The following is a 23,366-nucleotide window of genomic DNA, read 5'->3' on the forward strand; positions in this document are numbered from 1 at the left end:
AGGGCATTTTGTTGTTATTGTTGTTGATTAAAGGTCAAGTTGTGCAACACAGACCAATTCACTACTGATAACATATAGCATTTCTCAGATAATGGTATGCTAGATGAGCCTATACCGCTTTAATCTGCTTACCTTGGGTTTTTCTTCTGCTATGCAATAATGCCAGTCTCTTTGCATTACTTTTTTTTTTTTTTACATGCAGCTACTACCATCATGCAAATGTAGTATGTATTATTCTGTACAGCCTTTAGGTAGAGCAGGTAACATCAACCGCTTGTTATGGGACTAGGCCCACTTTCGAGTCGCTTTTCTTCTGAGGACACTCCCTACCACTGTCCGACGTCACCGACCAGGAGTGAATGGTCTCTGTAAAAATACATGGAATTGATGAAAGGGAAAGGCTCAGGGCTGTACGAAACATGATCGTTTTTTCTATTTGTATTATAGGCAAACGTGGAGCGGAATAATCGACGTTTTCCTATTCATGAAGGCACACGGATGACGAGTTTTTCCGTTTTGTAAAGTAAACATGCGATTTGTGTTGCGTGTTTTTTCGTGTTGTTTTTTTGTTGTTGTTGCGAGTGAGAGATAACTGTATTCATGTCTAGCGGATTGGAATGAAAGTCCGCCATATTCTGCTTTACCACGCCCGGGAGTCGAGCTATTGGAAATAAAGCGGACACGTTTATTCATGTATTTTTTTTCATCAAACGGATGATATGATAGGACTATATTGGACGTAGGATATGAAGACATGCCTTTTAATAAAATACGTGAAAAGGATGACTGGGCAAGAATGAGAATGCTTATCACAAAGACTACGGACGGATCTGTTGATCATATTTAGAAGAGAATTCACACTACCCATTACCCAATTAGAATTTTACTGACATCTAGTTAACTCCCCGAGCCACTGTCTTCTGACTGACAGGCGATCAGAAAGGACACGAAACGGGGGTCAACACAAATATACATTTTATTTTCACCACATCTAGGCTATGTCCAATTTATATTAAACGCGTCCATGTTTTTTTCTGCAGCTGTGAGGGCGTGATATGATATTCGTTAACTGTTATAATTTATTGCAAATGGAATCTGCATAAAGAAGCAGGAAAAGTGATTTTAAAAGAATGACCCTTGACTCCATAATGGCGTGTTGCCTCAGCGAGGAGGCGAAAGAAGCCAGGCGGATCAACGACGAGATCGAAAGGCAGCTCCGCCGGGATAAGAGGGATGCTCGGCGGGAGTTGAAGCTGTTGCTTCTCGGTAAGCTAGTGGTGATGATGAGATGCAAGTAAAGCCCAATATTCCATTTGGGTAGTGATACGCGAGCTACGCCTGCGAATCAGCCTGTTAACTTTGTAAACAGCCACACATGTCGAATTGCAGTTTTCAATCTTAAGTGTTCCAAAGCCATCTTATTTGAATATATACTGAACAAAAATATGAAAGAAACAATTACAAAAATGTTACTGAGTTACAGTTCATATAAGGAAATCAGTTAATTTAAATAAGTACATTTGGCCCAAATCAATGGATTTCACATGACTGGGAATAAAAATATGCATATGTTGGTCACAGATACCTTTTTAAAAAAAGTAGGGGTGTGGATCAGTAAACCAGTCAGTATCTGGTGTGACCACCATTTGCCTCATGCACCAAGACACATCTCCTTTGCATAGAGTTGATCAGGCTGTTGATTGTGGCCTATGGAATGTTGTCCCATTCCTCTTCAACGGCTATGTGAAGTTGCTGGATGTTGGCGGGAATTGGAACACGCTGTCGTACACGTTGATCCAGAGCATCCCAAACATGCTCAATGGGTGACATGTCTGGTGAGTATGCAGGCCATGAAAGAACTGGGACACGACAATGGGCATCAGGATCTCGTCACGGTATCTCCATGCATTCAAATTGCCATCGATAAACTGCAATTGTATTCATTGTCCGTAGCTTATGTCTGCCCATACCATAACCCCACCTCCACCATGGAGCACTCTGTTCACAACGTTGACATCAGCAAACCACTCGCACACACAACGCCATACACGTGGTCTGCGGTTGTGAGGCCGCTTTGACGTACTGCCAAATTCTCTAAAACAACTACGTTGTAGGCATCTTATGGTAGAAAAATAACATTAAATTATCTGACAACAGCTCTGGTGGACATTCCTGCAGTCAGCATACCAGTTGCACACTCCCTCAAAACTTAAGACATCTGTGGCATTGTGTTGTGTGACAAAACGGCACATTTTATTGTCCCCCAGCACAAGGTGCACATGTGTACTGATCAAGCTGTTTAATCAGCTTCTTGATATGCCACACCTGTCAGGTAGATGGATTATCTTGGCAAAGGATAAATGCTCACTAACAGGGATGTAAACAAATTTGGGCACAAAATTTGAGAAAAATCAGCCTTTTGTGCATATGTAAAAAAAAAAGTGGGATCTTTTATTTCAGCTCATGAAACATGGAACCAACACTTTACGTGTTTATATTTTTGTTCAGTGTATTTAGCTACCATTTTTTTAATCACTCGCACCATCCAACAGTTGATTTCAGTGATAGTTGAGGATGATAGTTGTGATCCCTAAATCATTCCAAGTGGTTTCCGTCTGTTTACTGATGAGGCCAAAGTCTAGGCGTTTTATTGGTAGCAGTTACAGGGTCTAGAACTCCTGAGATAAAAGCGTGTTTACAGTGGTGTTTACCTGTTGGCCTACACTATTAAGCATGTAGACATTCCTGCATGTTTCGAGTCCGAACAATTGGCCCAACAATCTGTGCACGCCACTCGCCCAAATCTCTGAAATAGACAGCTGTTTTTGAAAAGCTTCAGGTGATAGAAATCTGAACGCACTACCAGCGCTTTGAAAAGTTGCACGTAATTATACTTTCCTGTGGATATATTGTCTCACATTCTGCTTGTGAGAGGACATTTTTTCCAAACAAATGTACAACATTAATCTCACACTGTGAACCAGAGGTATCACAGTCTGATTATCAGGCAAGCCTACCCATTGACTCTTGAAGAAGATGCCTAATGTTAACACAACTGTCCTTTTCTATCATACCCACAAAAAATAAGGTTTTATTACTGTTTACAGACAAGAAGACCGCAAGCAAGAATAATAGCTATAAAATATGTTTAGAGCTATCATGTGGATGTCATGGATTGTCAGTCCTTGCATCTAGAACGCTGGCTATATGCCTATACCTATACCAAAACAAGTGGCAGGGACCACGTTTGACTGCATATCTAATCCCAGAATGTAGCTTTAATGGACTATCTATTACAAAGTTACTATTAATGACTAAATGTAGTCTATTTGATCAACGTTTCATATATGGCCTACTGTATGATGAATGTTACTTACGTAAAAAGGCTGGGGGTTTTAGGTCTTTGGCTTGTAAATTAACTGGGTTTAAAAGGGGCAGATGTAATCAAATCAACTCCTAGCTGCCTGAACTGAAAGCCTGCACTCATAGGCCTACGGACATGGGTCAGTAAGCTGGATTTCCCTCACATTTGTTGCACGGCAGCAGCGAATCAACAATTCCTTGAAATGCAGTATGGGTAATTCACAGAAAAACCACTCATGTGGGAGGTCATTACTAACACTCTAACATTGACCGTTCACTTTAGTTTTACGAGTGTATCAAGGAAGCAATTAGGGTTAAGTGCCTTGCTCAAGGGCACATTGGCCAATTTTTCACCTAGTCGGCTTGGTGATTCTAACCAGCAACCTTTCGACTACTGACCCAACACTCTTAACCGCTAGGCTACCTGCCGCCCAGATATAGCATCGTTGCCATTGTTTTAACACTGTACTGTAACTATACCAGATCATTGGCCTTGTGTCAACAGTTTCCTGACTCAAATGCAACCCCTCAAACACCACTCAGAATACAGGCTCTCTAGAACCAGGCACACACTATAGATTTTTGACTGTCCCCTCTGAATGCAAACAAGTGGGACCTCTTTCTACTCATTGGCTCTTTGTCATCACACTGGAAGAAGGTTATTCCACAGCCTCTTGGTGTTCTATGAAAACCGAGGCTGCGTTCCAGCCTGACTACATTGCAGACGCCTGCCATATCTCACAACACCCGGATAGGTGTTTAACAGTTCAGCTAACCGCATCATATGACAAAGCAATCTGATGCCCAACTGTGCAGTCAATGGCATGGCGCACATCCATTGGTTGATGCAATGCAAAGACTGCAATGTAGTTGGCCTGGAAGGTAAGGAGGAGATGGTGGTGGAGACCCTTTCTTCCTTCCTCCCGCTCTCTTTACTTTTGAAGCGGAAGTGTCATGGGGATGATCTTATACTTAAGTTATCCCGATGGGAGCAAGATCTCTCCTAGAGCTGTCTGTTTGTGAATTCAGGTGGGTAACATGTATGTATAGTAGACCTCAGATACATAGTATAAGAACATCCAACATTAGAATGAAAAGCACTAGCTATATAAATTACATGTATTATGTGATCGGTCCAGAAAGGTTCCAATCTATAGCAGGGTGTGGTGTATACAGAGGAAGAGTCTGCTTTTTATGATGTAAAAATCTAAAATGGTATATTTCATGTTCATATCATGGCACTCGGCAGGTTCAAGAAAGGGGAAATAAAAACCTAGCTCGGTTCAGAGCACTTCACTTATAAACCAAAGAGTATTTCAAAAATCAACAAAATAAACAAATCTCTTTTGTGTCTAGCCTTGACTTGGCTAGGCTTGACTTTGGCTTTTGGCTACGGGAATCACTCACGCACGTTCTTCGTCTTTTAATGCATTATTTTTCTTTGTCTCAATGTCCTCTTCTTTCTTTTTCTTGTTTCTTTGCTCTATATTTCTCCTCGTTTCTTTGTCGATTCGTTCCTTGCCTTCCGTGTCTCCATTGTTCTCTTTTGTCCGTGCGTAATTGGCCCTGTGCCTTCCCCTGCGCCGGTAATAAGGGGTGTGGGGGAGTCTTGTGACATCGTCAGGGATTCCCTGCGTTCCCCCGCCCCTCTGACTCCCATTGACCGCCACACCTCTGGATGGCTCACACCCCCGTCCTCAGAATCTACCCAGCAGGTCGAGTGCCCTCTCGCCGCAGCGGGACAATAGTCTGCATTTCCATGATGGACCCTGAATCTGTAGTTACCCTACAATTCTCTTTGTTTCTCGACATTTTTTGTATTATTTTTTTATTTCACCTTTATTTAACCAGGTAGGCAAGTTGAGAACAAGTTCTCATTTACAATTGCAACCTGGCCAAGAAAAAGCAAAGCAGTTTGACACATACAACATCACAGAGTTACACATGGAGTAAAACAAACATACAGTCAATAATACAGTAGAAAAATAAGTCTATATACAATGTGAGCAAATGAGGTGAGATAAGGGAGGTAAAGGCAAAAAAAAAGCCATGGTGGCGAAGTACATACAATATAGCAAGTAAAACACTGGAATGGTAGATTTGCAGTGGAGGAAAGTGCAAAGTAGAAATAGAAATAATGGGGTGCAAAGGAGCAAAATAAATAAATAAATACAGTAGGGGATGATGTAGTTGTTTGGGCTAAATTATAGATGGGCTATGTACAGGTGCAGTAATCTGCCATGCAGGTGAGTGGTGCGTGATCAGTCAATAGAGGCAATTTGCTTCCTAACAGATAATAGCGCTAGCCCCTCTCTTTCAACCGTGGCATATTTTCTTTTTCTCTCGGAGAGTTTACAGCCGATGTAGGCTATGGGGTGCTTGTCCTCTCCCAACCCCTTGGAGAGCTGCTCCTATGCCGAAATCAGAGGCCTCTGGCTGCATAATGAAGTCCCTGTCCAAGTTTGGTGCGCTTTGTACTGGTTTTGCGCACAGGGATTCTTTCAACTTTTGGAAAGCTATTTTGGCTGCTTGAGTCCACTTCACCTGGGTGGGAAGGTCTTTCTTTGTCGGGTCGGACAGTGGAGTGACAATAGATGCATAGTTGGGTATAAAGCACTGGTTGTAACTTGTGATCCCTAGGAAGGATCACACATGCTTTTACACACTGGCCTTGGCCACTCCCAGATAGCCTCCACTTTCTTTGTCTGGGGGCATATGAGACCACTCCCAATCGTATAGAGCGTAGAGAACACTTTCTTTCCCTTGTCTTCTGGAGCCAAAGGCACCTGCCAATAGCCTTTATAATGAAATCTAGGTTAGTTATGTAGCTCGCTTCTCCCAACCACTCTATCAGCTCATCTACCCTCGGCATTGGGTATGCGTTAATTTGGAGATGTCATTCCTTCCTCAGAAGTCCTTAACAGAATCTCATCATTCCGTCTGGCTTCGGAACGAGAACTATCAGACTGGATCATGCGCTGTGGAACGACTCAATAACTCAAAATCAAATCAGATTTTATTGGTTGCATACACATATTTAGCAGATGTTATTGCGGGTGTAGCGAAATGCTTGTATTCCTATCTCCAGCAGTGCAGTAATATCTAACAATGCACACCGATCTAAAAGTAAAAGAATGAAATGAAGAAATATATAAATATTAGAACGAGCAATGTCAGATTCCGGGAGTATAAATATATTTATAAACTGGGTGGTTCGAGCCCTGAATACCGATTGACTGACAACGGCGGTATATCAGACCGTATACCACGGGTATGACAAAACATTTATTTTTACTGCTCTAATTACATTGGTAACCAGTTTATAATAGCAGTAAGGCACCACAGGGTTTGTAATATATGGCCAATACTCCGCGATGCGCCATTTCTAAAAATAGCCCTTAGCCATGGTATATTGGCCATATACCACACCCCTTTGTGCCTTATTGCTTAAATATGTGATGGGATGTATAGACATTATAGACATTATGGACAGTGTGAGGATAGAATATTTAGTATATCTGTAGAATACGTAGGATAGGATAGTATATATGCGGCACTAGTTTAATAGGATGAAATATAAAATGAATTAAACAGTATGTACAGTTTTAATAAAGTGACCAGTGTTCCATTATTAAGGTGACCAGTGTTACAGTTTAGTCATTTAGCAGACGCTCTTATCCAGAGCGACTTACAGTAGTGAATACATACATTTCATGCATTTTTTTTGTACTGGCCCCCCGTGGGAATCGAACCCACAACCTTGGCGTTGCACACACCATGCTGGCATTACAAACACCATGCTCTACCAACTGAGCCACAGGGAAGGCTAAGCTGTGAGATAGAAGCTGTTTTTCAGTCGCTCAGTCCCAGCTTAGATGCAGCTGTCCTGACCTCCTGGATGATAGTGGGGTGAACATGCCATGGCTCGGATGGTAGATGTCCTTGATGATATTTTGCCTTCATGTGACATCAGGTGCTGTAGGTGTTCTGGAGGGCAAGCAGTGTGCCCCCGGTGATGCCTTGGGCAGACTGCACCACCCTCTAGAGAGCCCTGCGGTTGCAGGCAGTGCAGTTGCCATACCGGGGGGATACAGCCCGACAGGATGCCCTCAATGGTGCATATGTAAATGAGGGTCTTAGGGCCCATAGCAAATTTATTCAGCCTCCTGAGGTTGAAGAGGCGCTGTTGCGCCTTCTTCACCAGTCTGTCTGTGTGGGTAGACCATTTCAGATTGTCAGTGATGTATACGCTTAGGAACTTGAAGCTTTTCAACTTCTCCACTGTGGCCCAGTCAATGTGGATGGGGGCGTGCTCCCTCTGCTATCTCCTGAAGTCAATGATCAGCTCCTTCGTTTTGTTGACGTTGAGGGAGAAGTTATTTTCCTGGCACCACTCCGCCAGGGCCCTCACCTCTTCCCTGTAAGCTGTCTCGTTGTTGTTGGTAATCAGGCCTACTACTGTTGTGTTGTCTGCGAACTTGAATTGAATGATTGAGTTGGAGGGGTGCGTGGTCACGTAGTCATGGGTGAACAGGGAATAAGGGAGGGGGCTGAGCATGCACCCTTGTGGGGCCCCTGTGTTGAGGATCAATGTAGCGGAGGTATTGTTTCCTACCTTCACCACCTGGGGGCGGCCCGTCAGGAAGTCCAGGACCCAGTTGCACAGTGCGGGGTTCAGACCCAGGGCCCCGAGCTTAATGAGGAGCTTGGAGGGTCCTATGGTGTTGAAGGTTGAGCTGTAGTCAATGAACAGCATTCTTACATAGGTATTCCTCTTATCCAGATGGGATAGGGCAGTGTGCAGTGCGATGGCGATTGCATTGTCTGAGGATCTATTAGGGCGGTATGCAAATTGAGGTGGGTCTCGGGTGTCAGGTAAGGTGGAGGTGATAGGATCCTTAACTAACCTCTCAAAGCACTTCATGATGACAGAAGTGAGTGCTACGGGGTGGAAGTCATTTAGTTTAGTTACTTTTGCTTTCTTGGGTACAGGAACAATGGTGAACATCTTGAAGCAAGTGGGGACAGCAGACTGGCATAGGGAGAGATTGAATATTTCTGTAAACACTCCAGCCAGCTGGTTGGCACATGCTCTGAGGATGCGGCTAGGAATGCCATCTGGGCCGGCAGCCTTGCGAGGGTTAACATGCTTAAATGTCTTACTCACGTCGGCCATGGAGAACGAGAGCCCACAGCCCTCAGGAGCGGCCCGCGTCGGTGGCACTGTGCTTTCCTCAAAGCGGGCGAAGAAGGTGTTTAGCTTGTCCGAGAGCAAGACGTTTGTTCCCACGACATGGCTGGTTTTCCCTTTGTGATCCTTGATTGCAACTCCACTTTCTCTGTACTGACGTTCTGCCTGTTTGATTGCCTTACGGAGGGCATAACTGCATTGTTTGTATTCAACCATATTCCCAGTCACCGTGCCGTGGTTAAATGGGCTGGTTCGCGCTTTCAGTTTTGCATGAATGCTGCCATCTATCCACGGTTTTTGGTTTGGGGATGTTTTGATAATCACAGTAGGAACAACATCCCCTGTACACATCCTGATGAACTCAGTCACTGTGTCTGTATATACGTCAATGTTATTCTCAGAGGCTACCCGAATGGAGTCGTGAACCTTGTTGCCATCCCAGAAGAGAGAGTAACAATGGTTGAGAATTTCGGTTGCGTTTTCCTTCATATTTTCTTTGTTAAAGTCCCCAGCAAAAATAAAGGCTGCCTCAGGATATGTGGTTTCCAGTTTGCACAAAGTCCAGTGTAGTTCCTTGAGTGCTGTCGTGGTATCGGCTTGAGGGGGAATATACACGGCTGTGACTATAATAAAAGAGAATTCTCTTGGAAGGTAATACAGTCGGCATATGAGGTATTCTAGGTCCGGTGAATAAAGGACATGAGTCCCTGTACGTTATCACAATCACACCATGAGCAGTTAATCATGAAACGTACACTACCACCTTTCTTCTTCCAGGAGAGTTATTTCTTCCTGTCTGTACGATGTACTGAGAACCCAGCTGGCTGTATGGACGGGGACAGTATATCTGGAGAGAGCCCTGATTCCGTGAAACAGAGTATGTTACAGTCCCTGATGTCTCTCTGGAAGGAGATCCTCGCCCTGAGCTCGTTTACTTTATTGTCCAGGGACTGGACATTAGTGAGTAATATACTCTGAAGCGGTGGATGGTGTGCATGGCTCCTGAGTCGGACTAGAAGTCCACTCCGAATACCTCTTCTCCGCCAGCAGCGTCTTGCAGCAGCCTCTGGGATAAGTTCAATTGCCTTGAACAAAGGATCCATTTTGGGAAAGTCGTATTTCTGGTCGGAATGCTGGTGAGTTAGTTATTTCCATCTGTATGTAGTAACACAAAAATAATTATAGTCTAATATTGTAAGAAATAGCAAAAATTAAATTAAAAATCCTGCCAAGTTCCTTAGGAGCTAGAAGCAGAGCTTCCATGACTGTCAGCGCCATCTCTCACTCCCTCCTTCATGATTTATCATCACTCAGCAGGGATTCTGTAAGGCCTTACGTTTACTCTCTTGCCTGGCTCTGTGTATAAATTATGCTGGATGAGGTCTGTATTCCCTGGGAGGGGGGAAAATACCTCCCAGTGTCGGTCAACTAGGGCCCGTAGGTTCTGCTCTTGCTCGCACGTCAGCAACCCCAAACTTCGGGGCTGGGCAGTCCTGTTGTAGACTCTTTGTTACGCTTCCTGCGCACTCTCCATGTGTTCCTTCACTATTGGCCACACCGTGGCCATCGGGTCTCGCATTAGAACGACAGTGTTCTGTGGAGACACGGCTGGGATTCCCACGCCTCCTTGGCGAAGTCCTGGATCCCTCTGCACTGCCTCCCATATAACAGATAGAATCTATAGAAGCCCGTTGACGAATGGGGCACCTTCCTAAGAGCAAACAACAAGTGAGGTAATAACATGTCTCAGTTCCTCCCGTCTCACTCAATCGCCTCCTTCAGCATAGACTTAACAGTTTTAATCAGGCGTTCACATAAATCATTGCTCTGGGGATGATATACACTTGTGAGTATTTGACTCATATTGTGTGCAAGTCATATTGTGTGCAAGTCTTTCATTATGCGGGACATAAACGGGGTCATTTGGTCCGACAAAATAGAGGAGGGTAGGCCAACTCTGGAGAAAATCTGAAACGGCTCCTTTGCAATATCTTTAGTGGACATATTACACATGGGTATGGCTTCCGGTAGTGTGTTACGTATTCGATTACCACCAGTATATATTTGTGCATCCATGCTGATTTGGGAATAGGACCAACCAGACCCATTGCTATCTGCTCAAAGGGTGTTTCATTGGTGGGATGAGCAGGTTTCTGTAATTGACATCGGGGGTCGTCTTTTGGCACTGGTCGCATGACTTACAGTACTTTTCTACCTCATTCGTAATATGGGGCCAGTAGAATCTACTCATGATGCGCTCTTTAGCTTTGTTAACGGCCAAGTGGCCTCCCAGCACTTGCTAATGCTCCAGGTACAGTAGAGTACAGTGTCTTTATATGATCCAGGCACCATTAAGAGATCTAGAACCTCGTCCCTCCTCTTAACCACCCAGTACAGTAAGCCCTTCTTTATGCAGTAATACAATGATTTACCTCGTTGATGCCCTCCCTACAAGTGCTTCCCATCCACTACTTTCACTTTGCGCCGCTCCAAGACCAGGTCTGTGTCCTGCAACTGTGCGGTGCCAAACTGTACTATCAACTCATCAGATTAAGGAAGATCTTGGCTGTCTATTCTCAGTGGGGCCCTTGGTCTCCTCCGCTCTCTGTTGGGAGACCTGGGCACGTGTCGTCCTCTGTCGTTTCTTGAAACAGCTGCCTGAGCCTCTGATCTAAAATGTCCTTTTTCTTCCTCCCCAGCACTCGATCTGGGTGAAGAAGAGACGTCTCCCTGCAGTGCCAGTAGGGCGCAGCGAGTGCGCGCCTGTTGGGGATGTGTTTTCTCCAAGTGTGCCAGTGACTGCTTCACATTGCTTATGTGTATCGAGGCGGTTCTGTTTACTCTGCCATAGGCTCTCGAACAGCTTACAGTATCTCCTAGCAGTACTGGTAAATGGTTCACCACCCCCATTTTCATAGTGCACTTGCCTTTGGTAGTAACTAACGTAACCTGCACCACTGGGTATCTGCGTGTCTCACTATGGATACAGGAGACTGGCATATGTTTCTGACACAAATCTCCCTCCTGTACTGTGACAGAACTAGGCTAATCTTACTACCTGAGTCGAGGGCTGTGGCAGTCACAACATTTTGTCAGCCGGTTATTGTCATGCAAAAGTATGCCAGTCTCATGGTAATTGACTGTTAATTAACATAAACAGGTTTAGCATATCTAGGCCTCCACGCATACAAGCCACGCAAATTTTTAAAAGTCGAATAAATCAATGTAATATACATCATCACAATAAATCCATTATTTAGTTTAGTCAGGTCTAAAGAAACATTGTGGTATGAAGAAAATGTATTTCAGAAGAACAGAATATGTTGGCTTACTGTATGTTATCTGGCTATGATCCATGCAATAGGCTGTAGGCTTGTTCATTTAGCTGACAAGATTTGCTTATAAGTCAAGTGCCATTATTTTATATTATATGATTCTATAGTAAGAAGAATATAATTTAACTTAGTTGAATGAAATAGAAAGGATATTTTTCCCATTCCGGAGCAAGTGCGCATTCGAAGTGGCTATGTTGAGTGTAAAAGTGATAATTTGAAACATTTACATTTACGTCATTTAGCAGACGCTCTTATCCAGAGCGACTTACAAATTGGTGCATTCACCTTATGATATCCAGTGGAACAACCACTTTACAATAGTACATCTATATCTTTTTTTTGGGGGGGGGGGTTAGAAGGATTACTTAATCCTATCCCAGGTATTCCTTAAAGAGGTGGGGTTTCAGGTGTCTCCGGAAGTTGGTGATTGACTCCACTGTCCTGGCGTCGTGAGGGAGCTTGTTCCACCATTGGGGTGCCAGAGCAGCGAACAGTTTTGACTGGGCTGAGTGGGAACTGTGCTTCCGCAGAGGTAGGGAGGCGAGCAGGCCAGAGGTGGATGAACGCAGTGCCCTTCTTTGGGTGTAGGGACTGATCAGAGCCTGGAGGTACGGAGGTGCCGTTCCCCTCACAGCTCTGTAGGCAAGCATAATGGTCTTGTAGCAGATGCGAGCTTCAACTGGAAGCCAGTGGAGTGTGCGGAGGAGCGGGGTGACGTGAGAGAACTTGGGGAGGTTGAACACCAGACGGGCTGCGGCGTTCTGGATGAGTTGTAGGGGTTTGATGGCACAGGCAGGGAGCCCCGCCAACAGCGAGTTGCAGTAATCCAGACGGGAGATGACAAGTGCCTGGATTAGGACCTGTGCCGCTTCCTGTGTGAGGCAGGGTCGTACTCTGCGAATGTTGTAGAGCATGAACCTACAGGATCGGGTCACCGCCTTGATGTTAGCGGAGAACGACAGGGTGTTGTCCAGGGTCACGCCAAGGCTCTTAGCACTCTGGGAGGAGGACACAATGGAGTTGTCAACCATGATGGCGAGATCATGGAACGGGCAGTCCTTCCCCGGGAGGAAGAGCAGCTCCGTCTTGCCGAGGTTCAGCTTGAGGTGGTGATCCGTCATCCACACTGATATGTCTGCCAGACATGCAGAGATGCGATTCGCCACCTGGTTATCAGAAGGGGGAAAGGAGAAGATTAATTGTGTGTCGTCTGCGTAGCAATGATAGGAGAGACCATGTGAGGATATGACAGAGCCAAGTGACTTGGTGTATAGCAAGAATAGGAGAGGGCCTAGAAATGAGCCCTGGGGGACACCAGTGGTGAGAGCACATGGTGCGGAGACGGATTCTTGCCATGCCACCTGGTAGGAGCGACCTGTCAGGTAGGACGCAATCCAAGAGTGAGCCGCGCCGGAGATGCCCAACTCGGAGAGGGTGGAGAGGAGGATCTGATGGTTCACAGTATCAAAGGCAGCAGATAGGTCTAGAAGGATGAGAGCAGAGGAGAGAGAGTTAGCTTTAGCAGTGCGGAGAGCCTCCGTGACACAGAGAAGAGCAGTCTCAGTTGAATGACCAGTCTTGAAACCTGACTGATTTGGATCAAGAAGGTCATTCTGAGAGCGATAGCAAGAGAGCTGGCCAAGGACGGCACGCTCAAGAGTTTTGGAGAGGAAAGAAAGGATACTGGTCTGTAGTTGTTGACATCGGAGGGATCGAGTGTTGGTTTTTTGAGAAGGGGTGTAACTCTCGCTCTCTTGAAGACGGAAGGGACGTAGCCAGCGGTCAAGGATGAGTTGATGAGCGAGGTGAGGTAAGGGAGAAGGTCTCCGGAAATGGTCTGGAGAAGAGAGGAGGGGATAGGGTCAAGCGGGCAGGTTGTTGGGCGGCCGGCCGTCACAAGTCGCAAGATTTCATCTGGAGAGAGAGGGGAGAAAGAGGTCAAAGCATAGGGTAGGGCAATGTGAGCAGGACCAGCGGTGTCGTTTGACTTAACAAACGAGGATCAGATGTCGTCAACCTTCTTTTCAAAATGGTTGACAAAGTCGTCCGCAGAGAGGGAGGAGGGGGGAGGAGGGGGAGGAGGATTCAGGAGGGAGGAGAAGGTGGCAAAGAGCTTCCTTGGGTTAGAGGCAGATGCTTGGAATTTAGAGTAGTAGAAAGTGGCTTTAGCAGCAGAAACAGAGGAAGAAAATGTGGAGAGGAGGGAGTGAAAAGATGCCAGGTCAGCAGGGAGGCTAGTTTTCCTCCATTTCCGCTCGGCTGCCCGGAGCCCTGTTCTGTGAGCTCGCAATGAGTCGTCAAGCCACGGAGCAGGAGGGGAGGACCGAGCCGGCCAGGAGGATAGGGGACATAGAGAGTCAAAGGATGCAGAAAGGGAGAAGAGGAGGGTTGAGGAGGCAGAATCAGGAGATTGGTTGGAGAAGGATTGAGCAGAGGGAAGAGATGATAGGATGGAAGAGAGAGTAGCAGGAGAGAGAGAGCGAAGGTTGCGACGGCGCAATACCATCTGAGTAGGGGCAGAGTGAGTAGTGTTGGAGGAGAGCGAGAGGGAAAAGGATACAAGGTAGTGGTCGGAGACTTGGAGGGGAGTTACAGTGAGATTGGTAGAAGAACAGCATCTAGTAAAGATGAGGTCAAGCGTATTGCCTGCCTTGTGAGTAGGGGGGGAAGGTGAGAGGGTGAGGTCAAAAGAGGAGAGGAGTGGAAAGAAGGAGGCAGAGAGAAATGAGTCAAAGGTAGACGTAGGGAGGTTAACCTCTTGGGGCTAGGTGGGACGCTAGCGTGCCACCTGTGGTGCACTCCATCAACAGCAGGTGCATTTCAAGAGCGGCAAATTTGAATCCAAATAAATGTCAAAATTCAAATTTTTCAAAAATACAACTATGTTACACCATTTGAAAGATAAACATCTCCTTAATCTAACCACGTTTTACGATTTCAAAAAGGTTTTACGGCGAAAGCATAAATTTAGAGTATGTTAGGACAGTACATTTACAAGAGTTGTGTGTAATGTTTTGTCAAGTCAAAGACAGGGTCACCAAAACCATAAAACCAGCTAAAATGATACACTAACCTTTTACAATCTCCATCAGATGACACTCCTAGGACATTATGTTAGACAATGCATGCATTTTTAGTTCTATCAAGTTCATATTTATATACAAAAACAGCGTTTTACTATGGCATTGATGTTGAGGAAATCGTTTCCCTCCAATAACCGGCAGTCAAGTCAGCGTCACAAATTAAATAATTAAAATTAGAAAACATTGGTAAAATATTATATTGTCATTTAAAGAATTATAGATTTACATCTTTTGAACGCAATCAACTTGCCAGATTTAAAAATAACCTTACTGGGAAATCACACTTTGCAATAATCTGAGCACTGTGCCCAGAAAAATACGCGTTGCGATACAGACTAGACGTCATGTTGGGGAGATCTAAAATCGAAAATACTATGTAAATAATCCATTACCTTTGATTCTCTTCATCAGATGTCACTTCCAGGTATCACAGGTCCATAACGAATGTAGTTTTGTTCAAAAAAGCTCATCATTTATGTCCAAAAATCTCCGTCTCGTTAGCACATGATGTAAGCCAGCCGGACTTCTCGTCATGAACGAGGGGAAAAAATATATTTCCGTTCGTTCAAACATGTCAAACGTTGTATAGCATAAATCATTAGGGCCTTTTTTAACCAGAACATGAATAATATTCAAGGTGGACGAATGCATAGCCTTTTATAACGTATTGGAACGAGGGTACCCAACATGAAGTAGCGCGCCAGGTGTCTAATGGGACATCACCGTTCCATGGCTCTTGTTTGGTCAGATCTCCCTCCAGAAGACTCAAAACACTTTGTAAAGGCTGGTGACATCTAGTGGAAGCAATAGGAAGTGCCAAAATATTCCTAAACCCCTGTGTTTTTCAATGGGATAGGTTTAAAATCAATACAACACATCAGGTATCCACTTCCTGTCAGAAAATGTCTCAGGGTTTTGCCTGCCAAATGAGTTCTGTTATACTCACAGACACCATTCAAACAGTTTTGGAAACTTTAGAGTGTTTTCTATCCATATATAATAAGTATATGCATATTCTAGTTACTGGGTAGGATTAGTAACCAGATTAAATCGGGTACATTTTTTTTATCCAGACGTGCAAATGCTGCCCCCTAGACCCAACAGGTTAAAGTCACCCAGAACTGTGAGGGGTGAGCCATCCTCAGGAAAGGAACTTATCAAGGCGTCAAGCTCATTGATGAACTCTCCAAGGGAACCTGGAGGGCGATAAATGATAAGGATGTTAAGTTTGAATGGGCTAGTGACTGTGACAGCATGGAATTCAAAGGAGGAGATAGACAGATGGGTCAGGGGAGAAAGAGAGAATGTCCACTTGGGAGAGATGAGGATTCCAGTCCCGCCACCCCGCTGACCAGATGCTCTTGGGGTATGCGAGAACACGTGGTCAGACGAGGAGAGAGCAGTAGGAGTAGCAGTGTTTTCTGTGGTAATCCATTTTTCCGTCAGCGCCAAGAAGTCGAGGGACTGGAGGGTAGCATAGGCTGAGATGAACTCTGCCTTGTTGGCCGCAGACCGGCAGTTCCAGAGGCTGCCGGAGACCTGGAACTCCACGTGGGTCGTGCGTGCTGGGACCTATACACCTGATTTAGAGTTATTTGGCAACTTTAGTTGTGAATGATACAAACCTTAGAATGTCTTATAAATCAAACATTTACAGACTGCATGATGCGACTATAGGCTATTTGAGAAAGTAAAAAACAAAAGCTTGCGATCTGTTTCTTGCCTCAGGCTGCACATGCTGTTCTCTCATCAAGTGATCATATTTTCACCCATCAGACTATTCTCAACTTAGTCTTGTCTTTACTAATATGTACAATTGGTTTCAATTTAGAATGTCCCATTTTGAAATGGGCAGGAACAGGGGCAGGGGATAAAAATACCTGTCATGTGTATGCAGTCGAATAGCAAATGGAGTCCGCACGCTATTCCACGGTCTGTTTTTCAATGATGCCAGGTAGGCTACAACGGTTTTATAGCGCAGCATGTGCTTAACATGAACAGCTGAGAAATAAATATAGGAACACTTATATTAGTCCATGTATCAACCACTGTTTGAGGAACATGCTCACGCTGCGCAACAGGTGATATTCCGGCCTAAACTCTGTATGCAATGGGCTCTCCAACCCTGTTCCTGCAGCTACCCAGTGCTTCATTTGGGAAACCAAATTAAATCTGTTCGGGAGCATCGATAGTAACATGTTTTCACAACAAAAGATATTTCACTAAACTGTTGACAGCCCCTCTGCACGCTCTAGTAAGGAATAAGGGAGCGAGAGGAGGAGATATTCTGTATCGCTAAAGGTAATGTGTCACCCAATTAATTATGAAAATATAAAAAATGCAAATTCACTATAATTGTAGGCTAACTCTCTGTAAGCCTCCCTGCACAATCAATGAACCAACAGCATCTCCTGGGGCTATACGTTCTCTCCCAGACTCATGGATAGAAATGTTGGAGCGTAGCATAAAGCGAGATTGTAATCCACGTGAGACGAGCTAGTAGAATGATGGGGGAAGACTGCTGCCTTGATAAAGTCCATCCTTAGAACACATACTAATTGGTATCTATAGTTTAGGCGGGGTTTACCTGCTGCTCTGTTGGTGACAATCACATCCCTGTCATTTAATACAGTGTCACCTTACCACATACATAAATGTATCATGAAGCTCCTGATGAACAGGTCTTGTGCTGACATTGCTTCCAGAGGCAGTTTGGAACTCGGGAGTGAGTGTTGCAACTGAGTAGAGCCGATTTCTTTACTTGCTACACGCTTCAGCACTCGGCGGTCCCATTCTGTGAGCTTGTGTGGCTTACGACCTTACGGCTGAGCCTTTGTTGATCCTAGACGTTTCCACTTCACAATAACATCACTTACAGTTGACCGGGGCAGCTCTTGCAGGAGAGACATTTTACAAACTGACTTTTTGGAAGGTGGCATCCTATGGCAGTGCCACGTTGAAAGTCACTGAGCTCTTCAGTAAGGCCATTCTACTGCCAATGTTTGTCTATGGATATTGCATGGCAGTGTGCTCGATTTTATACACCTGTCAGCAACGTGTGTGGCTGAAATAGCCAAATCCACTCATTTGAAGGGGTGTCCACATATGCAGAAATTGCTCCGCCATTTCCTGGTTGCTAAAATTCTAATTGGTTGCCTAATTTCTGTTTATGTGACAAAACAAGCAAGTATAGTGTAGAGAATCACTGTACCATCTAAACTGCTGTGTAATATATTTTACATAAACAAAAATATTGTATTTTCAGCTGTTTGAAGCTGGTGTACAAAACTGAAAGTAAAAGACGCAAAAACTAAACTTACGAACGGTATGCATAGAAATAGCGCATGTAGAACAGATTAACACTTCTTATACTTGCTTTCAATAAGAATGATAGATCTATAACTGTTTTATGTGCACTATTTCTATACTTCCCATTCTAAAGTTTTGTTTTTGTGTCTTTTACTTTCAGTTTTGTACAGCAGCTTCAAACAGCTGGAAAAATATATATTTTTTGTTATTGAAAAGAGATTTCACAGCAGTTTAGATGGTACAATGATTCTCTACGCTTGTTTTGTCACATAAACTGAAATTAGGCTAACTATTAGAATTTTAGCAACCAGGAAATGGCAGAGCGATTTATGCGTAGTGCATATTTAACACTATGATTTGACTATTAGATGTCAAAGCAACGAAATAACTAGGACTTTACAATGATGGTAAAAACTTGAGAGATTTGGGAGTGTGGGTTAAAGTCACAGAGGGTGCACAGAGGGAAATGCATTATATCACATAGATCACATAGATCAAGTCTTTATTCAGATTCAAAATCAGATTTATTGAATTCTCAATGTGGTCTATATTAAAGGTCACTTCATTTAATTTAAAAGGCTTTTAAAATGTAATATTGGTGCACAATTTCTATTTAACATATCAAACGGACGCAAAAGGCTATCATTTTGTGGAATGATCCAGTACACGTTAAATTCTGCCCATTGGACGTAGGTTGCAATGCTCTCTTCAAGTTTGTTTGTTTATTTGTCAAATGCACATTAAAAACATGGAGTCACTACTTGACTGATAATATATAATGTTTGTAGTCATTTTTGTAGTCATTTAAATGCATTTTAGTGCCTTTGGTACGTGTCAGGTACAATGAAAATGCATTTTGACAAAATATATAATTTGGACATTTTTTTTTTTATTTGCCATACGTTTTAATTAAAATATATATTTCTTGCAAATAAATGTAAATGCATGTAGGAATATTTCACAAAACATTACCAAATACATTTTAAAATGAATTGACCTAATATTTTGATAAATACATATATTTCATAATGTATTTTGAAATATATTAAATAAATCTTACAATGCAGTTAACATATATTGTGATTTACAGTTTACAAACATTTAAAATACATTCCGTAATATATGTTGCAATGTGTTTAAAATGTATTGAATATATATATATATACACATTATATATATATATATACACATTATATGGCCAATTTTAAATATTTCAAAACATGTACATTTTAAAACTCAGTATCGGTAAATAATGCCTCACAATTCTTCAAAGACCCATGTATTCCTTCCTTCCCCCTCCTCTCACCCATCTCCCCCTTTCCCAGGTACTGGAGAGAGTGGGAAGAGCACCTTCATTAAACAGATGAGAATCATCCATGGCACGGGCTACTCAGAGGAGGACAAGCGCGGCTTCACCAAGCTGGTGTACCAGAACATCTTCACTTCCATGCAGTCCATGATCCGCGCCACGGAGACCCTCATGATCCCTTACAAATATGAGCACAACAAGGTAAGGAGGGTGGGAGAGGGAAAGAATGGAAGTTGTGGGAAAGAGTGGGAACGAAAGCTGTGTGTGAATGTGAGTGTGTGTGCGAGAGAGAGATGTGTTAGAGTCATCTTCTTATGCTCACTATCTTTCATAGTCATGGAACAGCCTTCCACATTCACATCCTGTCTGTTTTGGTACTTCCTGTGTCTTCCTGTCACTCTCAACCCATTCCATGTCATCCAGCCAAGGGTGTGTGTGTGTGAGAGAGAAAAATAGTTATCTGGTGTACTGAGGTCATATTTCTCGGTTTCAGTTGTCTGCGTAGACTGAAACTGCTCATATGAATTCCTCTACTTTGATTAAGACTGATGCCCTTTATCCTAAGCCCAAGTCTAATTCTGGCTATCATTTTGGTTACAGAGAAAAGAGAGGTCTCAAAAGTAAAGTTTAGATCTGCAGGTAATTCCACATGAAACAGTCCGATTGAGGTACTGAGGCCTATCAGTAATTGACGGGCCATGTCTTATATGAATCACTAGGCCTGGTGTGACATCTGACCATGTAATCTCAGGTTGTTAGTAGAGGATAGGGTCGTTCCCTTATGTATGTTACATTGTATACATATTATTCTTTAGTGCTCATATAGTCATCACAAGTTTTAAGTGGCCTGGATTGTATATGAAGCCTGTGGTATTTTCCTGGTGTGTTATGTTGGCTTAAGGATTGTATATGAAGCCTGTGGTATTTTCCTGGTGTGTTATGTTGGCTTAAGGATTGTAGATGAAGCCTGTGGTATTTTCCTGGTGTGTTATGTTGGCTTAAGGATTGGGGGCAGTAGCATGTCATTTTCCCCGGTTGTCACCGGTCAAAAACAATCACTACCTTTTGGGATTTTGGTGTACAAGGTACAGTAGAGATAAGTAATGAGGTGAGGTCAGATAATGAAGTGAAGACAGTCATGTGACTCGGGGGAATTCAGAATAAATCATTTAACTTTTTCGAAGCAATAGTAGAACGAAATACTGCTGGAGTTGGGCTAGGTGGGCTACGTGGTAGCTTAATATTAGGCCCTTAGAGTCCTCTGTGCAGCGGCATATAGTGAAACAAATAGGCTGTGTTCTTTTTTTGCAGTTGCACTCACTGTGCATCTCAGAAAATTACTATATCATATTAAATTGCTTCCTAATGTCACGGATCCCTCCGGAACTGTCATTACGCACACCTGGTCCCTATTCCCATTGATTAGTAATTGTATAAGTGTGCCCTTTGTTTACCATTGTCCTGTTGATTATTGTTCCAATGTCCGTTGGTCGTGTGAGTACCTGTGCTGTGTTGTTTTGGCTTTCGTGCTGTGTGTATTGTGCAGATGATTACGGGTCTCGTCTGGTGTGATAATCACTGTGCGATTGTGTATTTATTCGAGGTACTCCTCGCTCTTTTGTTTGGGTCTCAACCCTGTGTTTGGTTTACGTGTTTGTTTGGTCTTCGTCCCTGTGCCTTTACACGGTAATTTGGGCAATAAAAACCCCTATTACGCATTCCTGCGCCTGTCTCCCGATCCCTTATACCAGCGTGAGACCTAACATGCTGACCACACCGCTCACGTCGCGTGCGCGAGTGTTGCAAAATAAATGTACACATACATGTTATTCAATCATTGCACCCACACTGCTCTCGCGCGCCAACGAGGGTCTGCGTTGCCAAGCACAAAAATAGAAGTCAGTTCTATTTGTGACGCTGAATGCAGTGCAAGTCCTGCCTCTCCCATCTCCTCATTGGTGTATAGAAGCAGATACCCAAGTGCCATCTCCTCATTGGTTATACCCACGTGGGTGATTGAAAGATGAACTGAGGTCAGTCGGTCGTGGTAATACACCTATGAAAGTTAGATGCCAATCGCCATATACAGTGCAAAGAAGAAAAGGCCTGGAAGGAGGAGAGATGACTAGAAACGATTCGGTTGACCGTTTTATGTGTGGATTAATTGTCGGAGTAGAGGACCTTGTGCATTTCAGGGAAAATAACTCAACGTTTATATCCCAGGACAAATTAGTTAGCAACAGCAAGCTAGCTAAATAAGACAAATTAGCTAGTTAAATTGCCATAAATGTTTCATGCTTTTCGACCTGTCCCCAAATTAATATAATTGGTTCAGAGTTTGTTTTGATATTTCAACCTGCGTGCCGTGATCGCATTTAGTGTCGGGGGACAAAATCTATTTGCGCACGATGGCGCACGCGCGTTTCCGGTCTGGGCATTGTGTTAGACGTTAATTAAACACCTATCCAAGTGTCGTGAGATCTGATCGTCTCCGGATTACAACTGCAAAATAGACCACCCGGAACGCGGCCATACTCACCGACAGGATTGTTTGCCTGAGCCTGGGTCATGCTTTAGTACCAATTCAGACAGACAGAACCTTGAATTGATGCCATTTAATTTGTATATTTGTTTCTGTCGACTAAAAGTCTGACCTGGAGAAGTGTCTCAATCAGTTTTTTCTTCCCTCCCTCAGGGCAACGCTAACGTGGTCCAAGAGGTGGACGTGGAGAAAGTCTACACGTTTGAGAACCCCTACATAAACGCCATCAAGTGTTTATGGAATGACCCGGGCATCCAGGAGGCTTACGACAGGAGACGGGAGTACCAGCTGTCGGACTCCACCAAATAGTGAGTAAATGAGATCTCTAACTCTACTACTACATCACATTTCCCCTACTGCTAGGCAGTGGGCACTCACAATACCCCCCCCCCCCTCATTTTTTCCCGTCTCCATAGTTACATGAATGCGTTGGACCGGATCGCAGAGACCTCTTACCTGCCCACCCAGCAGGATGTGCTGAGGGTTAGGGTCCCCACTACGGGCATCATCGAGTACCCCTTTGACCTCCAGAGTGTCATCTTCAGGTATGCCAACCCTCAATCTCACTGAGCTATTCAATTCTATTCTACTACACTACATTATATTCTATTCTATACCCGACACAGTGAGATTGAGGTTTGTCTCTGTTCTCACACTAGGCACTGCTTATATGTAGCCTTCAACTTCCGTACTGATGTAGTGGGGAGAACAGACCAGAGGGTGGAGCTCTATCAATTGATGTTATGTTCTTAGGGTATCTACAGTACAGACTTGCAAGTTCACTACAGCTCATTCTTAGATAAACATGTGTAACAATGGTTCCATTGAAACAGTAGCTCATGCCTTGCTTTACTGTGTATACAACAACATTAGGGATGATATTTTATCAGCTGTCCAGCGAAAATAGTAATTTTAACGGTCTAGATGAAAATAATAAATTGTGTGAAATTTATCAGGTAACAATCATGTAAATAATATGTATGGTATTTTCTTTTTTGATGTACCATGTTTGACTGTTTGTTTTTTAGTATCTAAAAAAGCTATTTGAGTGTTCCACAATATGTTTTAAAAAAAATCTGTATTTTCAATTATTGTATCGTTGTGTAGTGACACTTAAATACACTTTCCGAAACACTAAACTTCTACCACGGGTTGGTCAAAATAAGCATTGTGATTGCTTGAGATCCGTTCTAAGCTGATCTAAAAAAGCCATTAACAACAGGTACATCGCAAA

General features: G+C 43.7%; 1 protein-coding gene and 1 non-coding gene across 2 annotated transcripts in view; one reads left to right on the forward strand and one right to left on the reverse strand.

The window, feature by feature from the left end:
* Window positions 1–168: 168 nt before the first annotated feature.
* LOC106580086 (guanine nucleotide-binding protein G(q) subunit alpha) overlaps window positions 169–23,366 on the forward strand; it is a 37,180-nt gene continuing 13,982 nt past the window's right edge. Inside the window, exons 1-4 of the mRNA XM_014160719.2 lie at window positions 169–1,266; window positions 19,607–19,791; window positions 22,286–22,440; window positions 22,549–22,677. Of these exons, the coding sequence (XP_014016194.2) occupies window positions 1,131–1,266; window positions 19,607–19,791; window positions 22,286–22,440; window positions 22,549–22,677 (605 nt within the window). The 5' untranslated portion in view covers window positions 169–1,130. The remainder of the gene's footprint in view (window positions 1,267–19,606; window positions 19,792–22,285; window positions 22,441–22,548; window positions 22,678–23,366) is intronic.
* On the reverse strand, window positions 7,095–7,190 carry trnat-ugu (transfer RNA threonine (anticodon UGU)). Its single transcript has 2 exons — window positions 7,151–7,190; window positions 7,095–7,130 (listed from the first exon to the last, which is right to left on the reverse strand). It is a non-coding gene; the product is annotated as a tRNA-Thr (tRNA).

Source organism: Salmo salar, chromosome ssa20, assembly GCF_905237065.1.
Source record: "Salmo salar chromosome ssa20, Ssal_v3.1, whole genome shotgun sequence".
NCBI lineage: Eukaryota > Metazoa > Chordata > Actinopteri > Salmoniformes > Salmonidae > Salmo > Salmo salar.